This window comes from Schistocerca americana, chromosome 7, assembly GCF_021461395.2.
Source record: "Schistocerca americana isolate TAMUIC-IGC-003095 chromosome 7, iqSchAmer2.1, whole genome shotgun sequence".
NCBI classification, from domain to species: Eukaryota; Metazoa; Arthropoda; class Insecta; order Orthoptera; family Acrididae; genus Schistocerca; species Schistocerca americana.
Window position 1 is genome coordinate 165,849,185 of NC_060125.1, and position 26,085 is coordinate 165,875,269.

Consider the following 26,085-nt stretch of genomic DNA (forward strand, 5'->3'; position numbering starts at 1 on the left):
GACTACCTACATACTTCTTCCAGCTTTCTGCTTTCCCTTCTTTAGTTAGGACTGGTTTTCCATCTGAGCTCTTGATATTCATACAGATGGTTCTCTTTTTTCCAAAGGTCTCTATAATTTTCCTTTAGGCAGCATCTGTCTTTCCCCCCAGTGATATATATTTCGAAAAGATTGCATTTGTCCTCTAGCCATTCGTGCTTACCCATTATGCTCTTTCTGTCAATCTAATTTTTTAGACGTTTGTATTCCCTTCCACCTGCTTCATTTCCTGCATTTTTGTTTCTTCTCCTTTCATCAGTTAAATTCAGTACCTCTTGTGTTTCTCAAAGATTTCTACTAGTCCTCGTCTTTTTATCTACTTGATACCCTGCTGCCTTCACAGTTTCTATCATCTCTCAAAGCTACCCATTCTTCTTCTACTGTATTGTATTTTCCTGTTCTTGTCAATCGTTCCCTAATGCTCCCTCTAAAACTCTCCACAAGCTCTGATTCTTTCAGTTTATCCAGGTCCCATCTCCTTAAAATCCTACCTTATTGCATTTCTTCAGTTTTAATCCGCAGTTCAAAACCAATAAATTGTGGTCAGAGTCCACATCTACCCCAGGAAATATGGTTCCGAAATCACTGTTTTAACATTATGTAGTCAATCTGAAACCTTTCGGTATCTCCAGGTCTCATCTACGTATACAATCGTCTTTAATAATTCTTAAATCAAGTGTTAAAAAACCTCCGCCCGAACAGGCCATAAAGGTCCAACGGTACCGACCGGTCGCCGTGTCATCCTCATCCCAAAGGTGTCTCTGGATGAGGATATGGAGGGGCATGTGGACAGCACACCGCTCTCCCGGCCGTATGTCAGTTTACGAGACCGTAACCGCTACTTCCCGATCAAGTAGCTACTTAATTTGCCTCACAAGGGCTGAGTGCACCCAGCCTGTCAACAGCGCTCGGCAGAATAGATAATTGCCCCTATTTGATTTTGTATTTGGAACACTGTATTCACCCGACGAGAAATCCTGTTCCTCCTGCCACTGAACTTCACTAATTCCCACTATATCTGACTTTAACCTTGCCCTTTCCCTTTTTAAATTTTGTAACCCGCCTGTTCGATTACGGGATCCGACATTCCATGCTCCAGTTCGTAGAACGCCAGTTTCATTTCTCCTGGTAACGCTGTCCTCCTGAGTAGTCCCTGTCCGAAGATCCGAATGGGGGAGTATTTTATCTCCGGAATATTTTACCCAAGAGGATGTCACCATCATTTAAGCACACTGTAGAGCTGCATGCCCACGGGCAAGAATTACGGCTATTGTTTCTCCTTGGTTTCAGCCGTTTACAGTTCCGGTACAGAAAGGCCGTTTTAATTGATGTTGCAAGGCCAGATCAGTCAGTGATCCAGACTGTTGCCCCTGCAACTACTGAAACGGCTGCTGCCTCCCTTCAGGAACCACACTTTTGTCTGACCTCTCAACAGGTATCCCTCTGTTGTGCTTGCATCTACCACACGGCAATTGTATTGCTGAGGCACGCTAGCCACCCCACCGACGTCAATCTCCACGGTGTGGGGAGGGGCTGGGGGAGTGGACACGGTATCCAGTCGCGTTCCAAATTCTACGATTGCCAAATTTGTTCCGGATGTTTATGATTCCATGTGCGTGGAAAGTTTCTTGTCTCCAACTTTCGGACGTCAAACTTTACGCCTCGTACTTATTAAATTTTCTATTCCCAGCGGTAACTCACTATTGTATTCTTTGTGTAGTTTTCGCACTTAAAGCACAAATGTGCCCTTACGGAAGTCAATCTCTACAGATGGTTTGAGACTGACTGAAGAGAATCCACACAGGTGTCCAAATGTGTAAAAGACTTCGTTATGTCTTCTTTTTCCTTACAGAATGTATTCTGTTCAGTAATTCCGACATCGTTAATCCTTCGATGTTTGTTACGAAGAATTCTCCAAATTCAGGACTGCGTCGCACTTTGGTCTTACAATGATTAACATTAACGTCCCACAAGCGTCTATGGATAGCGTACCTGCCGAAAAACCAATTTCCTCAGTTCCTCACTCCATACCGCAGTTATTGAAACACTCGCTACTCATAGTTTCGTGTCATCAACGTTGGAAAGCCCCAAAACTGAATATTCTTGGTCATGACTGTCACAAGTGCAGGCCGCGCACACCCAGTGGCTAGCAGCACAATTTCCAAACTTAGCTTCGAAACGTAGTGTAGGCGGATCACCATAAACATTGTCAATGTTCTCAATGGACGATGACGAGCCAAAACATTATGACTATCTGCTTATTAGCTTGTTGGGCCATCTTTGCAATGCATTGTATCACTGATTTTGCGTCTCGCCGATTTTACAATTCGTTGGTGGATTTGTGGAACTAAGTGGCACCAGATGTCTAGGCACAACTCATGTAGTTTCCATAAATAACTGGCCGCATATTTGTGTACGCGGTGATGGCGCTAGATAGCGACCCAGCTGGGAACCATTGGATTCAGATAAGACGAATTTGGTGGCCAAGACGTTAACGTGATTTCACTCTCATGGTCCTCGAACCACTGTAGCACGATTCTGGATTCGAGACATGACAACTATACTGCTTAAAGATGACATCGTCGTCAGGGAAGACATCATGCATGAAGGGACCCGGGTGTTCCGCAGCTGATCTGGTGTTTTCGGTCACTACCGTATGTCCCATGCAAGCGCATGAGAATGTCTATCATAGCACAATACTGCTCCCACAAACCTGCGTCCGTGGCCGTCCCCCTGGATCACGGTGTTTGTGGAGACGACCATCGACATTCTGAAGCAAAAACCTGATTCATCAAACGATCCGACTCGTCTCCAGTGATCAATGGTCCAAACTCGATGATTCAAGCCCACTGAGGACGTAACTCAGGATGTCGTTGGGTCGTCATGTGAACACATAGGGGTGGTCTGCTGCGGAGCTCCATGTGCAGCAATGTACGACGAACAGTATGCTCCGAAGAACTTCTGCGTGCACCGCCATTGTGCTCTTTTGGCAGAGATGCCACAGATCACCAGCTATCCTACTTTCTACGGTCGCACGTTCGACTCTTGCCTCAGGCATGGATGTGTGTCATGTACTTAGGTTAGTTAGGTTTAGGTAGTTCTAAGTTCTATGGGATTGATGACCTTAGACTTTAAGTCCCATAGTGCTCAGAGTTTATTCTACTTTATAGAGCAGACAACCCTCCAAACCCCACGTACTGTGAAGAGTCGTGGATTTCTGACACTTAGCTCCTAGTGGCAGTTTCATTGTCCTTCTATCACTTTCCGTAGATGCCGCTTTCGATATACTCGTTCACAGGCTCTGCGTTATAATAATCTGCTCTTTGGAAAAGTCGCTTACCCCACTGGATTTCTCCATCTGCACCGCGTATCTTCACTAGGGTCATCACCCATCCGTCTCTGCTGGGCTTACATTAATTTTACTTGCTTTCTGCGTCATGTGCTCGTAACGCCACCAGCCTTGCACTGGGCAGAGGTTCAAATGGTTGAAACGGCTCTGAGCACTATGAGACTTAATATCTGAGGTCATCAGTCCCCTAGAACTTAGAACTATGTAAACCTAAATAACCCAAGGACATCACGCACATCCATGCCCGAGGCAGGATTCGAACCTGCGACCGTAGCGGTCGCGCGGTTCCAGACTGAAGCGCCTAGAACCGCTCGGCCACAACGGCCGGCAGTGGGCAGTGGTCCCAATGTTTTGGCTTATCAGTATATTTACTTAGACTCTCTGGAGAGTTTTGTAACTCGCCTGGAAGGCGGCGCGTGGGTAGGAGAAGGAGCAGGAAAAATGACGGTACTGCAGTGAGTAAAAATGGTTTACTGGTGCAAGAAGGAATACATAACTTTACACAGATGCGAAGTCTTCGACCCGTCGTATGGAGAGCAAACTGAAGCGAAGTTTCCAGGCTGGCTGCACCCGATGGAAAAGGGTGAAGCAGTCGCGGAGCTCGTAGAACTCGACAGCACCGACTAGAGAGCGCTGTCGTCTGTGTCGTAATAGTGCCAACCTTTGAAACTATGAGTTGCTATCGATACCACAGAGAGAGTGCGGCTTACGCCCAAACCTGGCTCATAGTCCGGTGATAAGACAACCCCTTACCTTCGCTCACTTACTTGACACTGGTGATGATGATTTGTGCTGCCATCTGGATTCGAGCCAGCATATCTCGAATCAGATGCTATGGGGAGCGTCGTATGGATAGTAACTAAGTTAATATACATTTCATTTAGTCATTTTTTCCTAACTTCTGGTAAAATCATTTCCCACATTTTGGGAAGCTGTAACGGTAATCGCAAGGTAGCAATATCTGCGCTACTCCGGTGTATCGCAGCTTCTAAACGCATTTTCTGTTTACATTCATATTCATGTGAGGCGGGAAATGGAAGACGACCCGAGATGGCTCGATGAATTTTTAACGGCTAATCCCTGCAGAAAATAGCCGCACCCGGACGCTGGCGCTCGGCCTGGGACGTTCATTAGTGTGGGGGAAGCGTGTGCGGCTTATTACGCTTGAATGCGGCCGGTCGGTAATGCCAGCCTGCCGACGAGACGACGGCGCATCCCTGAGCGCGCCAGCGTTAAACATTAAGCGCGTGGCGCTGTTCCCCATAAGGAAGAGGGAGGCGCAGAGTAGCCGCACTGGACGGTCCACTCATTACAGCTGGCTCGCGTCAAGCGCGGTTTGCGACTGGGGCTTATTTTTTATGCCTGCTACTGGAAATGCAGGAGCTCCACCTGACCAACCCTTTTCATCGACTACTAGCCATTAAAATTGCGACTCCATGATAGCAGCATGGAGCAGACGTCAAATTGGCCTGATGCGTACTGCATGCTTCGCTGTACATACGAGTGATCAGCGGTTCAGCACAACCGCATAAAGCGGGTGTCAGCAACGCCGTCTACAATCTGTATTTAAAGCACAAACATGCAGCCGCGATTCTCATTCAGAAATCACATTTTGAGCTTGCTTGTCTGTGAGATGCTATACCTCGTGTGAGAAGCGAAAATATCTACCACCACATGTCGGAATTTAGATGGTGTCGTTGCTTTCTGACACTGTGATTTATTATTTGGTGATATGGTTTCTGCCGGCCGGAGTGGCCGAGCGGTTCTAGGCGCTACAGTCTGGAACCGCGCGACAGCTACGGTCACAGGTTCGAATCCTGCCTCTGGCATGGATGTATGTGATGTCCTTAGGTTAGTTACGTTTAAGTAGTTCTAAGTTCTAGGAGACTGATGACCTCAGCAGTTAAGTCCCATAGTGCTCAGAGCCATTTGAACCATTTGATATTGTTTCTAGCACTGGGCGAGATTCCACGACTGACATACAAACATACAATCGATGACTTTAGGAAGACGTTACTCAACACCAGGGCTGATCTCAGCAGCCCCATGTGACTAGCGCCCGAGAGAACTTATGCCTACTGCTTGCTCAGCCATGGAGGCTCATACAGCCACGTACTTTAAATCATCAAATGGCGTGTTTTGTCGTGCCATAAGCGGGAGCGAGAAGTACAGCTAGATGAGCAACAGAAGATCTTACCTTGAACAATGTAATTCGGTGAGGTTAACTCGTGGTTGGCCGCCTGCTTATTCTCGGACCTCAGATGAAAAGCAAGCTTTGAATGGAGCTGGGTACAGAACTCGGTAGAGCTACTCACGAAACAGGGTAGAAATGTTTAACGACCAGTGTGAGTTCATTGCTGATATGTACCCCCGGCACACTCCACTATTTACAAGTTCTTATCTGTAATGAGCTACCGAGCGAGGTGGCGCAGTGGTTAGCACACTGGACTCGCATTCGGGAGGACGACGGTTCAATCCCACGTCCGGCAATCCTGATTTAGGTTTTCCGTGACTTCCCTACACACTTCAGGCAAATGCCGGGATGGTTCCTTTGAAAGGGCACGGCAGATTTCCTTCCCCTTCCTTCCCTAATTCGAGCTTGTGCTCCGTCTCTAATGACCTCGTTGTCGACGGGACGTTAAACACTAATTTCCCCCTCCTCCTCCTGAATGACCTAACTCGACCTTCTCTAAGTCCGATACGGGCCCTACTTTGGCCGGGGCTAGCGGAATAAAGTAAGTCCAGTTCAGACTGACGAGCGTCGTGGAGACGGCGTCATCTGCTTGATGCTTCCCCCACTAGTGCAGGCGGGTCCTATTTATAAGGGTCTATTCGCACACCGCCCTATAGAAGGTTCGGTGAAGTTGCCCTACGTGTGGTTGGTCACGCGGTTAGTGCGTGATGCCATCCTTATTTGGCCATTCTGGAATTTTACTTCCTTACGATCCCTGTATGCTAATGCACAAGGGGCTAGTCACGTAATCGACTGTTGCGCATCACATGAGCGCTATCCATATTTACTGGCGCGAAAGCAGAGAGAGGCATGCTGTCAGTGTTATGCCCAACGACAAGACTGGACACAAGAACGGCACCGTCTTCTGAAATGATTTCTCTTTCTGGATACTGAATCATGATGGACGTTTTCGTGTCTGGAGGCTCTGAGAGAACGTACATTGCCAGATTTGTCATCGATGTACAGCCCAGTATCTGGTGTATGGTATGACATGCTACTGGGTAAACGACACGAACATCTCTGGTTCACATAAGCGGTAATCTGAATGACAGGCGCTACATTTATGACATGTTGAAGCCAGCGGATGTGTCCTATCTTCAAAATCCAGTGCGTTATCTTTGAACAGGATAATGTATGACCGCATGTAGCCTATGCCATCCTGACCTGCATCTATGTGGAGTGTGTTCTGTTATTGCCATGGTGAGAACGTTCGCCAGATCATTCAGCCATTGAAAACATCTGATCATGGGTTGGCGAGAGACTGGCATGCCATCACTCCCAATCACTACGATTGATGAGCTCTTTCATAGAGTAGCAACAACATGGAGTTCGTACATGTAGCTGTCACCGAAGCTCGGTTTGACTCTATTCCCAGCTGGGGTAGATTAGATTAGATTAGATTTACTTTCATTCCAATTGATCCGTAGTGAGGAGGTCCTCCTGGATGTGAAACATGTCAGAAAAACAACAATACATGACAAATATTTACAACTAAAACAAATAAAGTAATGTACCATTCCACAGGTCCCAAGTGGAATGATCGTCATTTTTAATGAACACTAAGAGTCATTTTACAAATACTAATGCACTGAATTTAAAATAAAAAACGTTTTTTTATTTATTTATAAGGTAATAAACATGTAATACAACTACTGTAATACTTATTTACAATGAACACATTACTGCACTGAAATGGTGCAGAAGTTAGATTATACTTACACACACACACACACACACACACACACACACACACAAATTTTCAGTGAACACATTACTGCACTGAAATTGTGCAGAAGTTATGTTGTACTTATATACAAATCAGTTGGTTTTACTAAGAAATTCATCAATGGAGTAGAAGGAGTTGGCCACCAATAAATCCTTTAGGCTTCTCTTAAACTGAATTTCATTGGTTGTTAAGCTTTTTATGGCTGCTGGCAAGTTATTGAAAATGTGTGTTCCTGAATAATGCACACCTTTTTGTACAAGACTAAGTGACTTTAAATTCTTGTGAAGATTATTCTTATTTCTAGTATTGATTCCATGAATTGAGCTGTTGGTTTGAAAAAGTGATATATTTTTAATGACAAATTTCATTAAGGAATAAATATACTGGGAAGCTGTAGTTAGTATCCCTAGTTCCCTAAACAGGCTTCTGCAGGATGTTCTTGAGTTCACACCACATATAATTCTTACTGCACGTTTTTGTGCCCGGAAAACTTTAGCTTGGCTTGTTGACACAGGTAGCAGCTCACTGTGTAAAATTTCGTAGCCTTCACATTTATAAATTTAATCATGTATTCTTACCACTATACTGGATAATAAGTACAATTTCGTTATTTATCATAGTTGCTGATGTAAGTTTTTACCTAGCAGTGTATTTTAGACATTTATATTTTTATATGTGATTGAGATCCGTTGCAGACAGCGATCGAAGTGATTGTAGTGGCTATGGTTATGGCTGAAACAAAACTCAATTTATGCTTGTTTCCTGGCGCATGCAAAACTTGTGTTTCATTGTAACGTTTCATAAATACAAAGTCCACATCCATTTTGCCGCCTGACTTGATGTTATTTGCCGATAATATGAAAATAGTTCAAACTGCCATGAAAGAGAAAGTGCTTTTCTACGCGTGGTACTGCTGGATGTGTTACGGCCTTGCCTTCCTTCGACATTAGGAAAGATTCGTCGAACCAGTCATTCGTGGAGCATACAGTTGAATGTGAACTCCGAAGCACTGCGCTCTTAGACGTTTTTCATATTGGCATATCAGTGCCAAATGTGCAAGGAGTGCTAAATGACACGAAAAAATCTTGGCACCGACTCGGGGCCGGCCGGAGTGGCCGTGCGGTTCTAGTCGCTACAGTCTGGAGCCGAGCGACCGCTACGGTCGCAGGTTCGAATCCTGCCTCGGGCATGGATGTGTGTGATGTCCTTAGGTTAGTTAGGTTTAATTAGTTCTAAGTTCTAGGCGACTGATGACCTCAGATGTTAAGTCGCATAGTGCTCAGAGCCAACCAACCGACTCGGGTTTCATTGCCAGACACTTCAATTAGTGGTCTGTAATTTATCCATTGAGCCATTGGACTACACTACACATACCACAGAATAAATTAGGAGGCAAAACTTAAAGAAATCAATATTTCCTGACACGTGCTAATGCTTATATATGCAGCAAATCTCATCTTCAGGATGAGTTTCAAGAGGTGTACAGGGGTCTTATTGTAAACAATTATTGGGGAAAAACTACATCTCTTTTATACTTATGGCTGTTTCTTTCTAGGGCGTCTAGCACCTTCGTGAACTTGTTTTTACGTTTGATTTTTAAGTGTTTCAGATATTACTTGTTGTCGTTACCTCTCCCTTCGGAATCTGTATCAGCATAGAAAATTTTCGTATAAAAAGAGAAAAAAAGACTTTAGTCATAGTAAGAAAGTGTAGTTTCCAAGAAAAACCCGACTCTCTTCTGGGTTTGAACCTCATGAAGCTCAGTTTTTCTTGTTCAAAATTACAATTATTCCTGAATATTCCCGTGGCTTTTTTTTTCGGAGTACTGACGAACATGGAAAAACTTCTCAAGAAGAGCTTTTCCTGTGGCATTGTGACAATGCTGATAAAGATTTTTGTTGCTGGATAAACGTTAAAAACTACTTGCACGTGTCACAACATTCGTTACATTTTCCGATACGTATTTATTCAGTCTGGATGTGTTTTATATGGTCTTCTTAGCAGACTCGTCCTACAGATGTACAAGTCCATCTGAATATGAAAGCAAAGTGCAATATCAGGATGCTTAATTATGTGCTTTTCAGTTACGCAAAATAATTGTGTAAAGCAGAATAAACAAATTAAACTTCTGATACCAGTAACTGATGATTAATACACAGATCGTAGTCGATGCATTTTATTATTTTTATTTGCTGCCATTTACAAATGACGTGCCACCTGGTGACGAAGACAGGTTTTCTTTTCAGAATATTACATAGTACGTATACATAATATGAAGCTTATTGGCTTTCTTACAAGGGAATCTCCCCAACGCACCCCCCCTCCCCCTTCCGCCGCTCTGATTCAGTGATAAGAGTTCTCAGTGGACAGCCCGTCAAAAACTGAACACAGGTCAAGTAGTGTACTGAACTGCAAAACAAAAATTAAAATAGAAACAGTACGGCAAGAAAGGAAGAATGAATTGATTGTTGGTGTTAATAACGATCATCCTCCTTTACCTCCTCTGCATCACTGCAGATGACGTGTCACTGAGCACATTTGTTCTGTGCATGCAGTACGCGTGAGGCGCCTAGTTGTTTCCACTGCACTGTGTGGAATTCGAAGGTTCTGTTATAGTTCACTAACCCGCTGTCTTCAAGTTGATGTCCTCAGCGCAGTAAACGGCACGCAGGTCGTAGGTTCTGTATCTTGAGGCTGAAACTGACTTTTAGCGAGATTCTGATCTGAAATAATGTATCACTTCTTTGGGACGCCACTCGCGTATTTTAATATATCCACACGAGAAGACTACATGATGTTAATACAACACCTTCTGATACAGCAAAGTACACGATCAAACACAATGTTTACGAAAATGTATCTTCACACTATTTCTGGCACGTGTCTGTGTCTCTTGACTACCGGAGTGTAGTACCAGCCACAGCCACAGACAACATGACTATACATCTCGACTGCCTAATCCTGAGTGACGAATAGGAACCTAAATAAAAATTGGAAACACATCCTACGACAGACATCATGTCTGTTCTTCTCGACTGCCTAATCCAGAGTGACGAACAGCCCGAAACACTTCGCGCGTCATACCAGAAAAGGCGTGACCCTAACGCTTCCGAAGTGCTTCGTCTGCAGTTTCGCCAGTCTTTTGTTTTTGATTTAAATTGTTTTTGAACCCTTTCACGTACATGGGACACATTTGTCCCACACATAAATCACCTTACTAATTGGACTGTAATCACAGTTGATGTGCTGCAGATGCTCTACTTGAAGCAGAGATATTTGTTTTCTTTAATATCGTACATCTTTGGTGTCAACAATTACTGTAACTACTATTAGTCGTCAGTTATTGTTGGTGGTTCTCACTTTGAGCGGACACACAAATTTATTCACTTATTGTGTGCGTATTGAGTTCTCTGCCTTACTGTCAAAGCTTGAGAGTGTATGCAAGTAAGTTTCTCTTTTAGTTTAGACCATTCATTTAGAAAATAACTGTATTTCATCAGTGGAAAACTTTATTTTCATTCTTTGGGACATAGTTATCCCAATGTACCACAATGGTAATTTGTGTACTTGTTTTGAATGTCATGAAATCGTTACTATTACATCAAAAAAAGGAGCAGAATGGTATTTAAAATTCGATTGAAAATATATTATCTTTCATTTTATTAAATAAGCGGAAAAATTTGTACTGTTATAATTTCAAATCTGCTTTTAGGTCATGTGCTCCAGAAAAAGAGAATTTTTCATCACTGGTGAAAGTGTTATGCACATTTAGGAGGCTTGCAGTAGTGATGAAGATAATCTGTTACTGGATGAAGAAAAAATTTTTCTTGAAGGAGATATGGAAAATGAAAGAGAACATGTTATTATAGAAGATCCTGAAAAAGAAATACGTACCCCACCTAGTAAAAGAAGGCATACAGACGAAATATCAGAACCAAATGCTGAGGTACCTGATTACCTTCCAGATTTACCAGAATTTAAATGGTCCAGAACTTACCAACCAAGACAGTTCAGTGAATCATGAATTTGGGAAAGTGCTTTGTTTAGTGTCACTGAAAATTGTGAAATGCCACAGCCATTTGAAATTTTTTCTTCCACTATTGGCCTAAAAGATTTGGTGCATGATATATTAATTCCTGAAAGTATTCGGTATGCAGAAGAATCAGGCAACGCATTCAGCACAAATTAAGATGAAATCAAGGCATTTCTTGGCATGAAGCTGGTAATGGGGTACCATATTTCGCCTACATTTAGAAGCTACTGGGCCACTGAACCCGATTTAGGTGTTCCTTATACAGCTCAGATTATGCCACTACATCGGTTTGAAGAGATTCGAAAGTACTTACATTTTTCCAACAATGCAGATCAGTCAATAAAGAAACACCGCACATACAAAGTGAGACCTGTAATTACCCATTTGAAGAAAACCTTCCAGGAATCTCTTAGTGCAACTAGGGCTCAATCTGTAGATGAGCATATGATCAGATTCAAAGGACGTAATATTATGCGACAGTATGTCAAAAATAAGCCATTCAAATGGGGTTTCAAAATGTGGTGCAGATGTGATTCGGAAACTGGCTACCTATTTGAGCGTGATTTATACACTGGCAAAAAAACGCAGGTCCTGAAGTAGGGCTCGGTGAGTCAGTAGTTCTGCAACTGACAAAATCACTATCCGGACTGGGATATGAAATTTACATAGATAACTTATTTAACTCTCCAGCTTTGCAGTATTACCTTGGTTTACAAAATATCAGATCATGTGGAACAGTGTGCACCAATCGTAAAAACGTCCCAAAGACATTCCCTCCAGACAAGGAAATGAAAAGTGGTGATTCATACAGTCTCAGTAGCAATGGTCTGACAATCCTCAAATGGATGGATAACAAGCCACTTTTTCTAGTGACTAATTTTATTTCCCCAATACCATGTACGACAGTGAAGAGGCGTCAGTCTGGTTCTTCTGAAAACATCAATGTTGAGTGTCCTCTTATGATAAGAAAGTGCAACAATTGGATGGGAGAGGTGGACCTTATGGATCAGAAGAATGTGACTTATGACATCGACAGGAAAGCAAAGATTAAGTATTACCTGAGAATTTTCTTTGATCTTCTTGACATTAGTGTAAACAATGCATATCTAATATATTCAAAATTGGCAGAAGAATCAGGATTCAAATCAACACTATCATCCCTAGAGTTTAGACAATGCATTGCGAGAAATCTATTTTGGAAATTATTCAAGTCGACGAAGGAATTTATCAACAGTAGAGAAAACATCAAGAAGGTTGCAGACCAGTTGCAATCCAAAGAGTCCAGAGCACTGAATGATAAAATCAGACGTAAGGAAGAGATGCGTTCATTGTGCTTCAAAGTGTGTTGAAAATCGCACTTACAATATTTGTGAACAGTGTGGTGTTAATTTATGCTTTACTTCAAGCAGAAACTGTTTTGCAGAATTTCACATCAAATAGAGAACATATACACAGCCTCTGTAATTTTCGATGTATTAAGTATAATGTGTGATTCTTGAGTTTCTCCCGGCGTATTTGATAATCAAAATATCCACGGGTATGCTGCCGGCCTATAGTGTCCAACGGGCACATTTTTTTTTTTTTTTAATATTTCGGCGATCAAACATGTCGCCATTATCAGGTGAACTGACGGACTGTCTACAGCACACTTGCACGTTGTGAACAGCACACGCTTACAGCAGAAAGACGACGTACAGAATGGCGCACCCACAGACTGCGTTGTCTTCTATATCTTTCACATCACTTGCAGCGCCATCTGTTGTTGAAAATTGTAACTACTGTAATTTCGAAAGTTTGTCTGCCTGAAAATGTACTGTTGTCCCAAGCATATTACAACAACCGGTGTATTTCTATCGCTGCTCGTTTAGTTTTTATTGCCATTTCAAATATACCGGTCATTTTTGAAACACCCTGTACATGCACCTGAAGTGTAGAGTATAACTCGTGTCAGGTGGAGAAATGAATCATGTCTCGACAGAGACTGACATGTTTCATCCTCAACGACTCCCTGATGTTGGGGGCTCAAATGGTTCAAATGGCTCTGATCACTATGGGACTTAACATCTGAGGTCATCAGTCCCCTAGAACTTAAACTACTTAAACCTAACTAACCTAAGGACATCACACACATCCATGCCCGAGGCAGGATTCGAACCTGCGACCTTAGCGGTCGCGCGGTTCCAGACTGAAGCGCCTAAAACCGCTCGGCCACACCGGCCGGCCCTTGATGTTGGGGGAAGAACGCATACGTCCTACACCTTTTCGTCGTTGTCCCACTCCCTTCACTCTTCAGGTTTTGAGTTTTCTCGAGGTCTGTGGTTGCTCGGCGTACACGACTGTTGCTGTTGTTGCAGAGCCTGTTCAACCTGCTGGGGGAGGCGCAGGCGAGGCTGGGGCGGCATGCCGAGGCAGAGCGCTGGTTCCAGGAAAGCCTGAGAGCCAAGCCGGACCACGTGCCCGCGCATCTCACCTACGGACGCTTGCTCGCCCGCAACGTGAGTAGTCTCACCAGCCGCCGCTGCTTCTCTCTCGAAACACTCCCGTAAACGGGTGCACTTGTTTGTCAAACGCGCCCTCGTCTAGCTGCGGGTTTGTCAAACAAGGCTTTACACGTACAGAGTTCGTCATTCAAATAACTTCCGGGAATTCAGCCAGGTAACACTTTCAGCGACCGCCAATATTTCGGCGGGAGAACTCCCCGCCGTTTTCAAGGCAAACTGCAACGGACAGACGACGTACATGCAAATTTAAAACCTCGGTTCTCAGACAGATGCAGGAAAGATAACACACACACTGGACACAAGTGCCACCATACAGTAAATATCTCTGGAGTGAGCATTGTGTTCTGCGCATGTTGTCAACATTAAACCAGGACTGTCACGTGTTTTCGGGACTTCGCTGTGCGTGTGTGCTTTCTGCAGCGTTTGAAGTTTATAATGTCAAGAGTCTTTGTTGTGTTTTCACCGTTTGTTGATAGTGTAATAGCGATGGTGAATTACTGTTGTTGCTACGGATGCAAAGAAAAGTATGTGAATGGAGGGATAGTAACTTTTCATGGGTACATACCATGCAGCTCTAATTATAGTTATCATATTAGTAAGAGACACTGTATATGTTTAAAAATTCCGAGGCGCATTATAATTAAGGCTTGATTCTGTAGACTTATTTTTCTACGATTTTATGACTATATAATAGATATTACGGCTCGTACAAAAACTTACAAACAACCACTTCCTCTCGTAAATTTGCTAGTGGAACAGGAAAGGGAATGGTTAGTTGTTTCAGTATTTATCAGTGACTTGTCGATTATGTATGTAGATTACACAGTCTACTCTTTATTTAATAAACTGGGAGCAAGTGCGTAAAATGCGTTAAATAAATACTTCAAAGTATCACCAGTAAGAATAATTGTGCTTTAGGTCGCAAAAACGAGAAAATAAATACGCAGAAATAGCAGAAAAAAGGACGAATTAGCAGGGATATAATCGCTAATGTGTGGCAAATTCGGTGTTTTTCGGACACTTGCAAAAGTACTAGCGTACTGTCAAGTCGTTTTGCAAGACTATCACTGCAAAAATGTACGTCAGGCTCTGTAATACTATAAATTCTCGTATCATACCGAAAATTACCAAAAATCGAGTGCATCTGAACTGTGACACCTATCGCAAAGAAGCAGGATTTAATATCACTTGCCCTTAAAAGTTACGTAGCTGGTTTATTCCCAGTATAAAATGGATACTGTTAAAATGTCTGGGCAACATTTATAAATAATTCACGACACGTACGAAAAGAATCCGTCTGTACTAGGGATGTAGTGACATTCGAAACATACAGGGCGCTATACGGACAAACACACGACGTCCCGAGATCACGTGACCAGGCCGGCAATGTATGTTGACAACACAAAATCTGTTCTGCGCATGTGAATGCTCACACCAGAGATATTTACTCTATGAGTGCCACCAAAGATGACCAAACTCAGAGATGTCGATAGTGACATTACGAACTCGCAGGTGAGGTAGCATTGACTCTGTCGCTCTGTTCTTTGACAAGGGAGAGACCCGGATTCCAAACAGAGTTTAAACAAAAACTTCCATCCCTGTTAACGAGGTTCCTCGCTAATTTAATCTCAACTGCCTCCTTAATAACACTATCACAATAGCTGGACGTACACGTCAATATCTCGGTGTTATCATATAACATGGGGTGACCAGTATCCAAGAAATGTTCGGCAATAGCAGATCTACTTGGCTGCTGTAATCGTGCGTGCCGTTTATGATCAGTACATCGGTCCTCCACTGTCCTGATAGTTTGATCAATATGTGCCATGCCGCAGCTACAAGGAATGCGATATACACCCGCCGTACGCATATATCGGCGGTCGCTGAAAGTGTCACCTGACTGAATTCCCGGAAGTTATTGCAAAGTTGTATACACCAGGAGAAACTCAGGTCTCACAGAGTTCGTCAGTTTAACCTCACTTTGAAACAAATACTGCTCCTGTTCGTATTTTGTTCGTAAGTATTTTGACAACAGTGAGAATGGCCACAAATGCAGACAGAGAACTGGATTTGGAAGCCTGTTTAAAGAAGAACAAGAAAACAAGACGCCGGCCCAGGGAATGGCTGAAAATTAGTAAGAAAAATATCTTCTAAAGGAAATATTACTTTCAGAACCCGATGATTACATCGACTTTCGTCGAATGGACAACGAAATTTTGAAAAACTTGAAACTTCCTGATAGATTAAAACTGTGTGCCGGACTGAGACTCGAACTCGGGACCTTTGCCTTCCGCGGGCAAGAGCTCTACCATTTTTTCCCTCCATTTTGTTCGTTGTCGATCGTTGTGTTTGTTCGTTGCGGACGTCACATGACATCCGGTCAAGTTCGTTTGTTGATCGTTTCACTCAGTTTTTTTATTACAGAGGCCAACCCGCTCTCTGACCGAACACGCTGAGCTACAGTGTCGGTAAACCATCTGAGCTACCCAAGCACGACTGACGCCCCGTCCTCACAGCTTTACATGTGCCAGTACCTCGTCTCCTATCTTCCAAACTTCACAGGAGCTCTCCAGTCTTTCAGGAGTGCTAGTTCTTCAAGGTTCGCAGGAGACCTCCTGTGAAGTTTGGAAGGTAGGAGACGGGATACCGGCAGATGTAAATCTGTGAGGACGGGGCGTGAGTTGCGCTTGACTAGCTCAGATGGTAGAGCACTTGCCCGCGAAAGGCAAAGGTCCCGAGTTCGAGTCTCCGTCCGGCACCCAGTTCTAATCTGTCAGGAAGTTTCGTATCAGCGCACACTCCGCTACAGAGTGAAAATCTCATTCTTTGAAAAACTTGTTGAGTCCCTAGTAAAAAAGCAAACGTATCTGTCAAATGCGCTCCTATTTAGCCAAAAATATATGAAAGGAACTCATACAGTACCAAGGAAGCTTTTCGATATAACCTTACTTTTGAAGCAGAGGCTTTTCACCTATGCTAGATTTTACCACTCATGGGAATGGTTACAAATGCAGCTCAGCATTTCTATCACTGACTCTGCCACTGCGTTTAAAGAAGACGACGAAAACAAGGGGCTGATCCAGGAAATTTTTTTAAAACCAGGGAGGCATATACACATGAAAACCTGTTACATAATGCAAATGTTACACTCAGAACCTGATGATTACTTCAGTTTTCTGCAGATGGACTGTGAAACGTTTAATAACTTGTTTAGAGTTATTTCGCTCTCATATTGAAAAAGAAGGCACAACTACCGTATGCCAAAATTTCTTCTCTTCTACTTGGTTCTCTAATGGCAGTTCATGAATATATCAGAACATGGGAACGCATAGTCTACATCGCCCGTAGAAGAACCGGAGAACTTCGATTTTTTTATTTCATTGCACTCCCGCTTGCATGTCATTCGTAAAATACTGATTTTTTTCATAACCTGTTCATGTGTAATGTATAGCTGTACCATTTTGCTAACTGTCAGCACAATTTTATTTTTATCCTGAATCGTAGTTTCCACAGTTGTAGAAACTCACCATGCAGTGAGATAAATTGTAATAAAACAATTTTTTACTACCCGTGAAACATCGGTACAAACAGCGTCCGCCAGCTAGTCAAACTTTTAGTAAATCAAAATTTCTCGCATCACGTCAAACGCGATCTATGTTTGACAAACACGCCAAACAGCACCGTACACAGTCAAATTCGCGTATTTTTCAGGCATAGTTAAGTTTGACAAAATATATGATCGTTTACGAAGACCTTAAAGCAGGGCTGAACACGTGAGCCGCCCGTGGGCTGTGTGGGCATGCGTGTGGCCGTCGCGCAAGATATGCGAGTAGCTCGCATTCTCTTACTCGCGAACAGTACTGAGAACTGCCCATAATATACGATCGAAGGTCGGTGTTCGAGTTTGTAGTCACGCGCGTAATTATTTGCATTGTAGTAATTATTATAGAATGACAACACAATGTATATTTACGACATAATACACTACTGGCCATTAAAATTGTTACTCCACGCAGATGACGTGCTACAGACGAGAAATTTAACCGACAGGAACAAGATGCTGTGATATGCAAATGATTAGCTTTTCAGAGCATTCACACAAGGTTGGCACCGGTGGCGACACCTACAACGTGCTGACATGAGGAAAGTTTCCAACCCATTTCTCATACACAAACAGCAGTTGACCGACGTTGCCTCGTGAAACGTTGTAGTGATGCCTCGTGTAAGGAGGAGAAATGCGTACCATCACGTTTCCGACCCTGATAAAGGTCGGATTGTAGCCTATCGCGATTGCCGTTTTTCGTATCGCGACATTGCTGCTCGCGTTGGCCGAAATCCAATGACTGTCAGCAGAATATGGAATCGGTGGGTTCAGGAGCGTAATACAGAACGCCGTGCTGGATCCCAACGGTCTCGTATCACTAGCAGTTGAGATGACAGGCATCTTATCCGCATGGCTGTAACGGATCGTGCAGCCACGTCTCGATCCCTGAGTCAACAGATGGGGGTGTTTGCAAGACGACAACCATCTGCACGAACAGTTCGACGACGTTTGCAGCAGCATGGACTATCAGCTCGGCGACCATGGCTGCGGTTATCCTTGACGCTGCATCACAGACAGGAGCGCCTGCGATGGTGTACTCAACGACGAACCTGGGTGCACGAGTGGCAAAACGTCATTTTTTCGGATGAATCCAGGTTCTGTTTACAGCATCATGATGGTCGCATCCGTGTTTGGCGATATCGCGGTGAACGCACATTGGAAGCGTGTATTGTCATCGCCATACTGGCGTATCACCTGGCGTGATGTTATGGGATGCCATTGGTTACACGTCTCGGTCACCTCTTGTTCGCATTGACGGCACTTTGAACAGTGGAGGCTACATTTCAGATGTGTTACGACCCGTGGCTGTACCCTTCATTCGTTCCCTGCGAAACCCTACATTTCAGCATGATAGTGCACGACCGCACGTTGCAGACCCTGCACGGGCCTTTCTGGATACAGAAAATGTTCGACTGCCGCCCTGGCCGGCACATTCTCCAGATCTCATCTCGTCTGGTCAATGGTGGCCGAGAAACTGGCTCGTCACAATACGTCCGTCACTACTGTTGATGAACTGTGGTATCGTTTTGAAGCTGCATGGGCAGCTGTACCTGTACACGCCATCCAAGCTCTGTTTGACTCAATGCCCAGGCGTATTAAGACCGTTATTACGGCCAGAGGTGGTTGTTCTGGGTACTGATTTTTCAGGATCTATGGACCCAAATTGCGTGAAAATGTAATCACACGTCAGTTCTAGTATAATATATTTGTCCAATGAATAACCGTTTGTCATCTGCATTTCTTTTTGGTGTAGCAATTGTAATGGGCAGTAGTGTATATCTTGTGCATTGTTTTTTGCCGTATGCGAACAGCTCGTATTTCATGTTGAGGTTTAGTGGTAAGATCGCCCAGTGGATAGCACGTCAAAAACTGAACACAGATCAAGCATAAAAACAGAAAGAAGGTGTACTGAACCGTGAAAAAAGAAGCAAAACAGAAACATTTAGGGGTCCAACTCCGAGAGAACAAGAATGGCGTTGTTGTTGTTTGGTAACACTGTTGGGCTGCAAGGCGGGAGACCCGTGTTCAAATCTCTCTCGTCAGCCATCTTTTCCCAAAAAATTGTAAACTGTCTGTCCGGTCGTTTACGTGTCTGTTCTTCTTCTGAAGCCTTGGCGGTTGTCATTCTACACATTGCTCATAGATTGTGCGTCATGTGGTAAGAATAGATCACCGCAGTGAGTTAATTTGATGAATAGTGAGAGCAGGCGAGATGCTGCATAGACCTCTTACTTAAATGGAAACCACAAAAAAAACGGAATTCAAGAGTCAAAACTTCCGAAACGGAACGCAAGAGTCGTAACATGTGGTACCTGTGTAGAGCAAACAGGGGGTACGCAAGTCTTACGCCTCGCTGTTGCAAACGGACGTTACGCCACAACACATGCATAAATTTGTACTGTTAACTAGAGCTCCTAAAAGCACAGGCTGGCGCATCCGCCATTTTGTTTCCCAACGAATGCTAAACACAGAACGTAGCTTATACGAACTGTGTTGTTTTGTTCAAGTTGTCTGAAATATTGTGGGAGAGTCCCGCACAGAGTTTTAGATTGTGCTACTTTGAGCTTTCATTCCGCTCATGTTTACATCTATATGTGGATTAGGCACAAAAATCTCGCGTTTTATTTGCTTATTGCTGCTTCTCTTTGCTGTCCGAATAAACAATAAAAGTGCAAGAAACATGTATAAATAAATTTCTGTGATAGAATCGCGTATTACGTTTATGTTTTATTTCCTTGGCGGAATTCAAATTAAATATTTGATAATGAATAAGGAATAGCGCAGTAGGCAGTACAGTTGAAGAGGAATGGACATCTCTAAAAAGGGCCATCACAGAAGTTGGGAAGGAAAACATAGGTACAAAGAAGGTAGCTGCGAAGAAACCATGGGTAACAGAAGAAATACTTCAGTTGATTGATGAAAGGAGGAAGTACAAACATGTTCCGGGAAAATCAGGAATACAGAAATACAAAACGCTGAGGAATGAAATAAATAGGAAGTGCAGGGGAGCTAAGACGAAATGGCAGCAGGAAAAATGTGAAGACATCGAAAAAGATATGATTGTCGGAAGGACCGACTCAGCATACAGGAAAGTCAAAACAACCTTTGGTTACATTAAAAGCAACGGTGGTAACATTAAGAGTGCAACGGGAATTCCACTGTTAAATGCAGAGATAGGTGGAAAGAATACATTGAAAGCCTCTATGAGGGTGAAGATTTGTCTGATGTGATAGAAGAAGAAACAGGAGTCGATTTAGAAGAGATAGGGGATCCAGTATTAGAATCGGAATTTAAAAGAGCTTTGAAGGACTTACGGTCAAATAAGGCAGAAGGAATAGATAACATTCCACCAGAATTTCTAAAATCATTGGGGGAAGTGGCAACAAAACGACTATTCACGTTGGTGTGCAGAATATATGAGTCTGGCGACATACCATCTGACTTTCGGAAAAGCATCATCCACACAATTCCGAAGACGGCAAGAGCTGACAAGTGCGAGAATTATCGCACAATCAGCTTAACAGCTCATGCATCGAAGCTGCTTACAAGAATAATATACAGAAGAATGGAAAAGAAAATTGAGAATGCGCTAGGTGACGATCAGTTTGGCTTTAGGAAAGTAAATGGACGAGAGAGGCAATTCTGACGTTACGGCTAATAATAGAAGCAAGGCTAAAGAAAAATCAAGACACTTTCATAGGATTTGTCGACCTGGAAAAAGCGCTCGACAATATAAAATGGTACAAGCCGTTCGAGATTCTGAAAAACGTAGGGGTAAGCTATAGGGAGAGATGGGTCATAGACAATATGTACAACAACCAAGAGGGAATAATAAGAGTGGACGATCAAGAACGAAGTGCTCGTATTAAGAAAGGTGTAAGACAAGGCTGTAGCCTTTCGCCCCTACCCTTCAATCTGTACATCGAGGAAGCAATGATGGGAATAAAAGAAAGGTTCAGGAGTGGAATTAAAATACAAGGTGAAAGGATATCAATGGTACGATTCGCTGATGACATTGCTATCCTGAGTGAAAGTGAAGAAGAATTAAATGATCTGCTGAACGGAATGAACAGTCTAATGAGTACACAGTATGGTTTGAGAGTAAATCGGAGAAAGACGAAGATAATGGGAAGTAGTAGAAATGAGAACAGTGAGAAACGTAACATCAGGATTGATGGTCACGAAGTCAATGAAGTTAAGGAATTCTGCTTCCTAGGCAGTAAAATAACCAATGACGGACGGAGCAAGGAGGACATCAAAAGCAGACTCGCTATGGCAAAAGAGGCATTTCTGGCCAAGAGAAATCTACTAATATCAAACACCGGCCTTAATTTGAGGAATTAATTTCTGATGATGTACGTCTGGAGTACAGCATTGTATGGTAGTGAAACATGGACTGTGGGAAAACCGGAACAGAAGAGAATCGAAGCATTTGAGATGTGGTGCTATAGACGAATGTTGAAAATTAGGTGGACTGATAAGGTAAGGAATGAGGAGGTTTTACACAGAATCGGAGAGGAAAGGAATATGTGGAAAACACTGAAAAGGAGAAGGGACAGGATGATAGGACATCTGCTAAGACATGAGGGAATGACTTCCATGGTACTAGAGGGAGCTGTAGAGGGCAAAAACTGTAGAGGAAGACAGAGATTGGAATACGTCAAGCAAATAATTGAGGACGTAGGTTGCAAGTGAGATGAAGAGGTTAGCACAGGAAAGGAATTCGTGGCGGGCCGCATCAAACCAGTCAGTAGACTGATGGCCAAAAAAAAAAAAAAAAAAAACGTTTATTAAATCGTGTACCAGGCTCTTATAAGTACGAGTTGGCGCGGCTGCGTCTAAAGTGCATATTTGCGCAATAACCAAGTATAAATACGAAACTCACCAAACGCGGCACTTGTAATCTAATGAAAGCTTCCTTCGTTAAATTTCCAGGATACACAAGAATTCACTACTTACACACTACACACTACACAATTCCTTCTCCGGCGTAAATGACAAGTTATGTGTAAATATGGAAAATGGCTGAAGTTGACAAAGCGCCAACTACCTGTACTGTTAATTTCAAACTTCTGCGCTCTTCCAGTTAAATATGAAGCGAACCATTCGTGCATTGTCCCACTCATACCCACAATACTTAAGCTTATCTAGAAGAATTTCATGATTCACACAGTTAAAAGCCTTTGAGAGATCACCAAAAACCCCAACGGGTGATGTTCGGTTATTCAGAGCATTTATTATTTGATCAGTGAAAGCATATGTAGCATTTTCTGTTGAGAAGCCTTTTTGAAAACCAAATTGACATTTTCTTAGTACTTCATTCTTACAACTGTATGAAGCTACTCTTGAATACATTACTGTTTCTAGAATTTTGGATAAAGTTGTCAGAAGGGAGATTGGACGGTAATTGTGGTGTCACCGCCAGACACCACACTTGCTAGGTGGTAGCCTTTAAATCGGCCGCGGTCCGCTAGTATATGTCGGACCCGCGTGTCGCCACTATCAGTGATTGCAGACCGAGCGCCGCCACACGGCGGGTCTAGCGAGACTTCCTAGCACTCGCCCCAGTTGTACAGCCGACTTTGCTAGCGATGATTCACTGACAAAATACGCTTTCATTTGTTGAGACGATAGTTAGCATAGCCTTCAGCTACGTCATTTGCTACGACCTAGCAAGGCGCCATTACCAATCACTATTGATGCTGTAAAACATGTACCGTCACGAGCGATGTTCACCAATTGTGGATTAAAGTTAAGTATTCCAGCAGCTACGTACGTTTTTGGCTATTCTCATTTCCGTGTCCTGTTACAGACCTCACGCCAGCCTGCGTGAGCTTAAACGCGTGCCTTTCGGCTTCCTCATAGTGGCTTGGCTGTCTTGCCAAGTCACAACAGTAATTGTTAACATCAGGGGGGGGGGGGGAGGGGGCGGGGGAGCTTACAGTAAAAAAAAAAAAAAAACCAGAATAAAATGCCACTCTCATCGACTTTATTTCCTGATCACAGATACAATGCACACATAAAACAACAAGCAAAGAACATATGCTTTCTTATCAAATATGTATTAACATAATACATGTAACCTTACTGCCAAGTGTGAAGTTCGGAGCTAGCCTGCAACTTATTAAGGAGAAAGAAACATCTGTTTTCATTATTCTGCTATAGTTTTTAAATGTTTCTTGGCTAGCATCTCAACATTTAGAGTGAGATTACTTGTCATCCAATCAGATGAACATCAGTTAGACTACTAAGATTCGATTCGCTAATTTGATTGTTGAAACAACACTTTCACGCAAATATGTGGTTCCGAGTGTACCACAGATTAGAGCAGCTATTCGAAACAGCTGCGGAAACTATTCTCTAGGGAAGTTCTTGTGTAAGACATTTCAGTGTTTTCTGCGGTGAGAAACCTCTCAGTGAGCACACGAGTACACTGAAACCTTTCATTGGGGACATGGCTACAACGAAAGTCAATAAGCTCCAACTGAATTTCAATATGCACATTTTCAACACCAATTGCAAAAAGAGCAGCAAAGACAGTTACACCAATTTCAAATCGATTTAAATCACTACATATACTCTCAAAGTTTTGTAACAAAGCCTGTAGCACCGTAAACATTTCATCAAAATATTCGCTCTAAGTCTCCTTCTGTAAGATTTATCTCATTTATAACTATTGTAACAATCGATAAATACGCAAATGGCTTTCTGGAAGTCGCTTCATCAACAAAAACAATTTTCTTTTAAAATCCAAAGCCGGTGTCAAAAATATCCGTAATTAGTTGATATATACCCTGTAATGCTGTACTCAAGGCATTCAAATGCTTAGTGGGGTCAGTTAGAACGCAATATCTAATACCCACGGTAGGTCATCAAACTCTTTTACTGGGGGTCCTTTCTTGTCCATGGATAAGGCTACGCATCTACGCAAGTTGAAGAAACGTTTTGAAATTACATCAAGACAACCTCCGTACTTCGTAAAAAGACGGCGCATCGCTATAATCACATCCCAACTCTGCCTGGAAGGATTTACTGCCGATGTTCCAAACCGTATTATCTCAGTTTATTAACTGTGTTTACAGTATTAAAGAGATAACACTAGCAACAGGAAGTCAATGTGCTCGTCTTGCACCGCGCGCATCGGTAACAAACGAGCGATGTTAGCAGACAAGTAAGGGAGAACTGCCGGTTCACAGCGCCTGAGGACAGGCAGTGCAGCGTTCGCGGTCGCTCACGAACGCAATACAGAATTTGTCCACCCCTGCCCTACAGTCTCCAGCCGCTCCAGTTGCTTCGTCTGTCCACTGTCTCTTCCCATCTGCCCTCTCTGCGTCCCCACTAGAGCACAAAGGTGCACAAATCCTCCTTCCAGCGTGCCTGCCACTATCTCTTCCGCAACCACTAAAACAGCTCAACCTGCCACAACGGGGACACAAGACTGTGTACTGAGGTACGGTGGTCAAAGCAGGGCAGCATGGGTTTCCGGAAGCCTGGCAAGCTTCACGGGACCCTTTCAGCCTGCTGCACCTGACAACAAGTTGCACCATCAGTCAATGTATATGTTTGCGAAAGTAGTTTCACTGCAGTTCGTTTATCATAACGGCGGGAGCAGAGACAGAGGGGAAATTAAGAATCTGTGAATTATATTCCAGTCACGAAAAAAGCCCACGTGTAGGTGTGTCGCAATGCAAATTGTGTAAAAAGTTACTAAACACTCATTCTGGAACCTCGTGTACACTACGACATGTTTGTAAATTTGACCAGCAGTCTCCTCACTACATAAATATTTTGAAAGAGGACGAAGTGCCTGTGGAAAGGCGTGCTAAGAACTTGAATCCATTTATCAGCATATAGGTTTTCTAAATTTAGGGCTAACATTGATTGAAATAGGAAAAAAAAATGGTTCGGTGGACATTAAAAACCACATTCTGACGGTATGCAACGTAGTGCGAAGAAAGCTTAGGACGTAAGAAAAAGCTTCTTCTTTCCGGCATGTACCTTTTAAATTAACGTAATATTAAAAACTAAACCCGGCCGGGGTGGCCGAGCGGTTCTAGGCGCTACAGTCTGGAACCGCGCGACCACTACGGTCGCAGGTTCGAATCCTGCCTCGGGCATGGATGTGTGTGATGTCCTTAGGTTAGTTAGGTTTAAGTAGTTCTAAGTTCTAGGGGACTGGTGACCTCAGAAGTTAAGTCCCATAGTGCTCAGAGCCATTTTTTGAAAAACTAACTTCATGTTTCCTAAAATACATTACAATAGAGAATGAACTATTTTGGCCACTTAGTATGAATTCGGCGAACCTGCAATACACAATGAAAATTGGTGTAACTGGAGTCAGATTTGGCTGAAACAACTAAGGTTGCATAAAATAGACTTTCAAAACCTTACTTTAGGTGGCGTTGCTGCATAATACACATCTCTAGGTTCCGAAGTCTAAAGATCTCGACTTTCAGAGATGGTTTTGCTTATTATAAAAAGCACTTATTAGATTTGACCCGATGATGGTTTGAATCGAGTGTACCGAGTACCAGTCGAAAGAGGCTGAAGTTACGAAGAAAACGGTTAATATCGAAATAAACAAATAAACCCGGAATACT

The 26,085-nt window shown here is 43.1% G+C and overlaps 1 protein-coding gene across 1 annotated transcript in view; it reads left to right on the plus strand.

Annotated features, from left to right (window-relative positions):
* Positions 1-26,085, plus strand: part of LOC124622820 (protein O-mannosyl-transferase TMTC2-like) — a 902,746-nt gene that overhangs the window by 527,514 nt on the left and 349,147 nt on the right. The window contains exon 12 of the mRNA XM_047148612.1: positions 13,735-13,875. Within this exon, the coding sequence (XP_047004568.1) occupies positions 13,735-13,875 (141 nt within the window). The remainder of the gene's footprint in view (positions 1-13,734; positions 13,876-26,085) is intronic.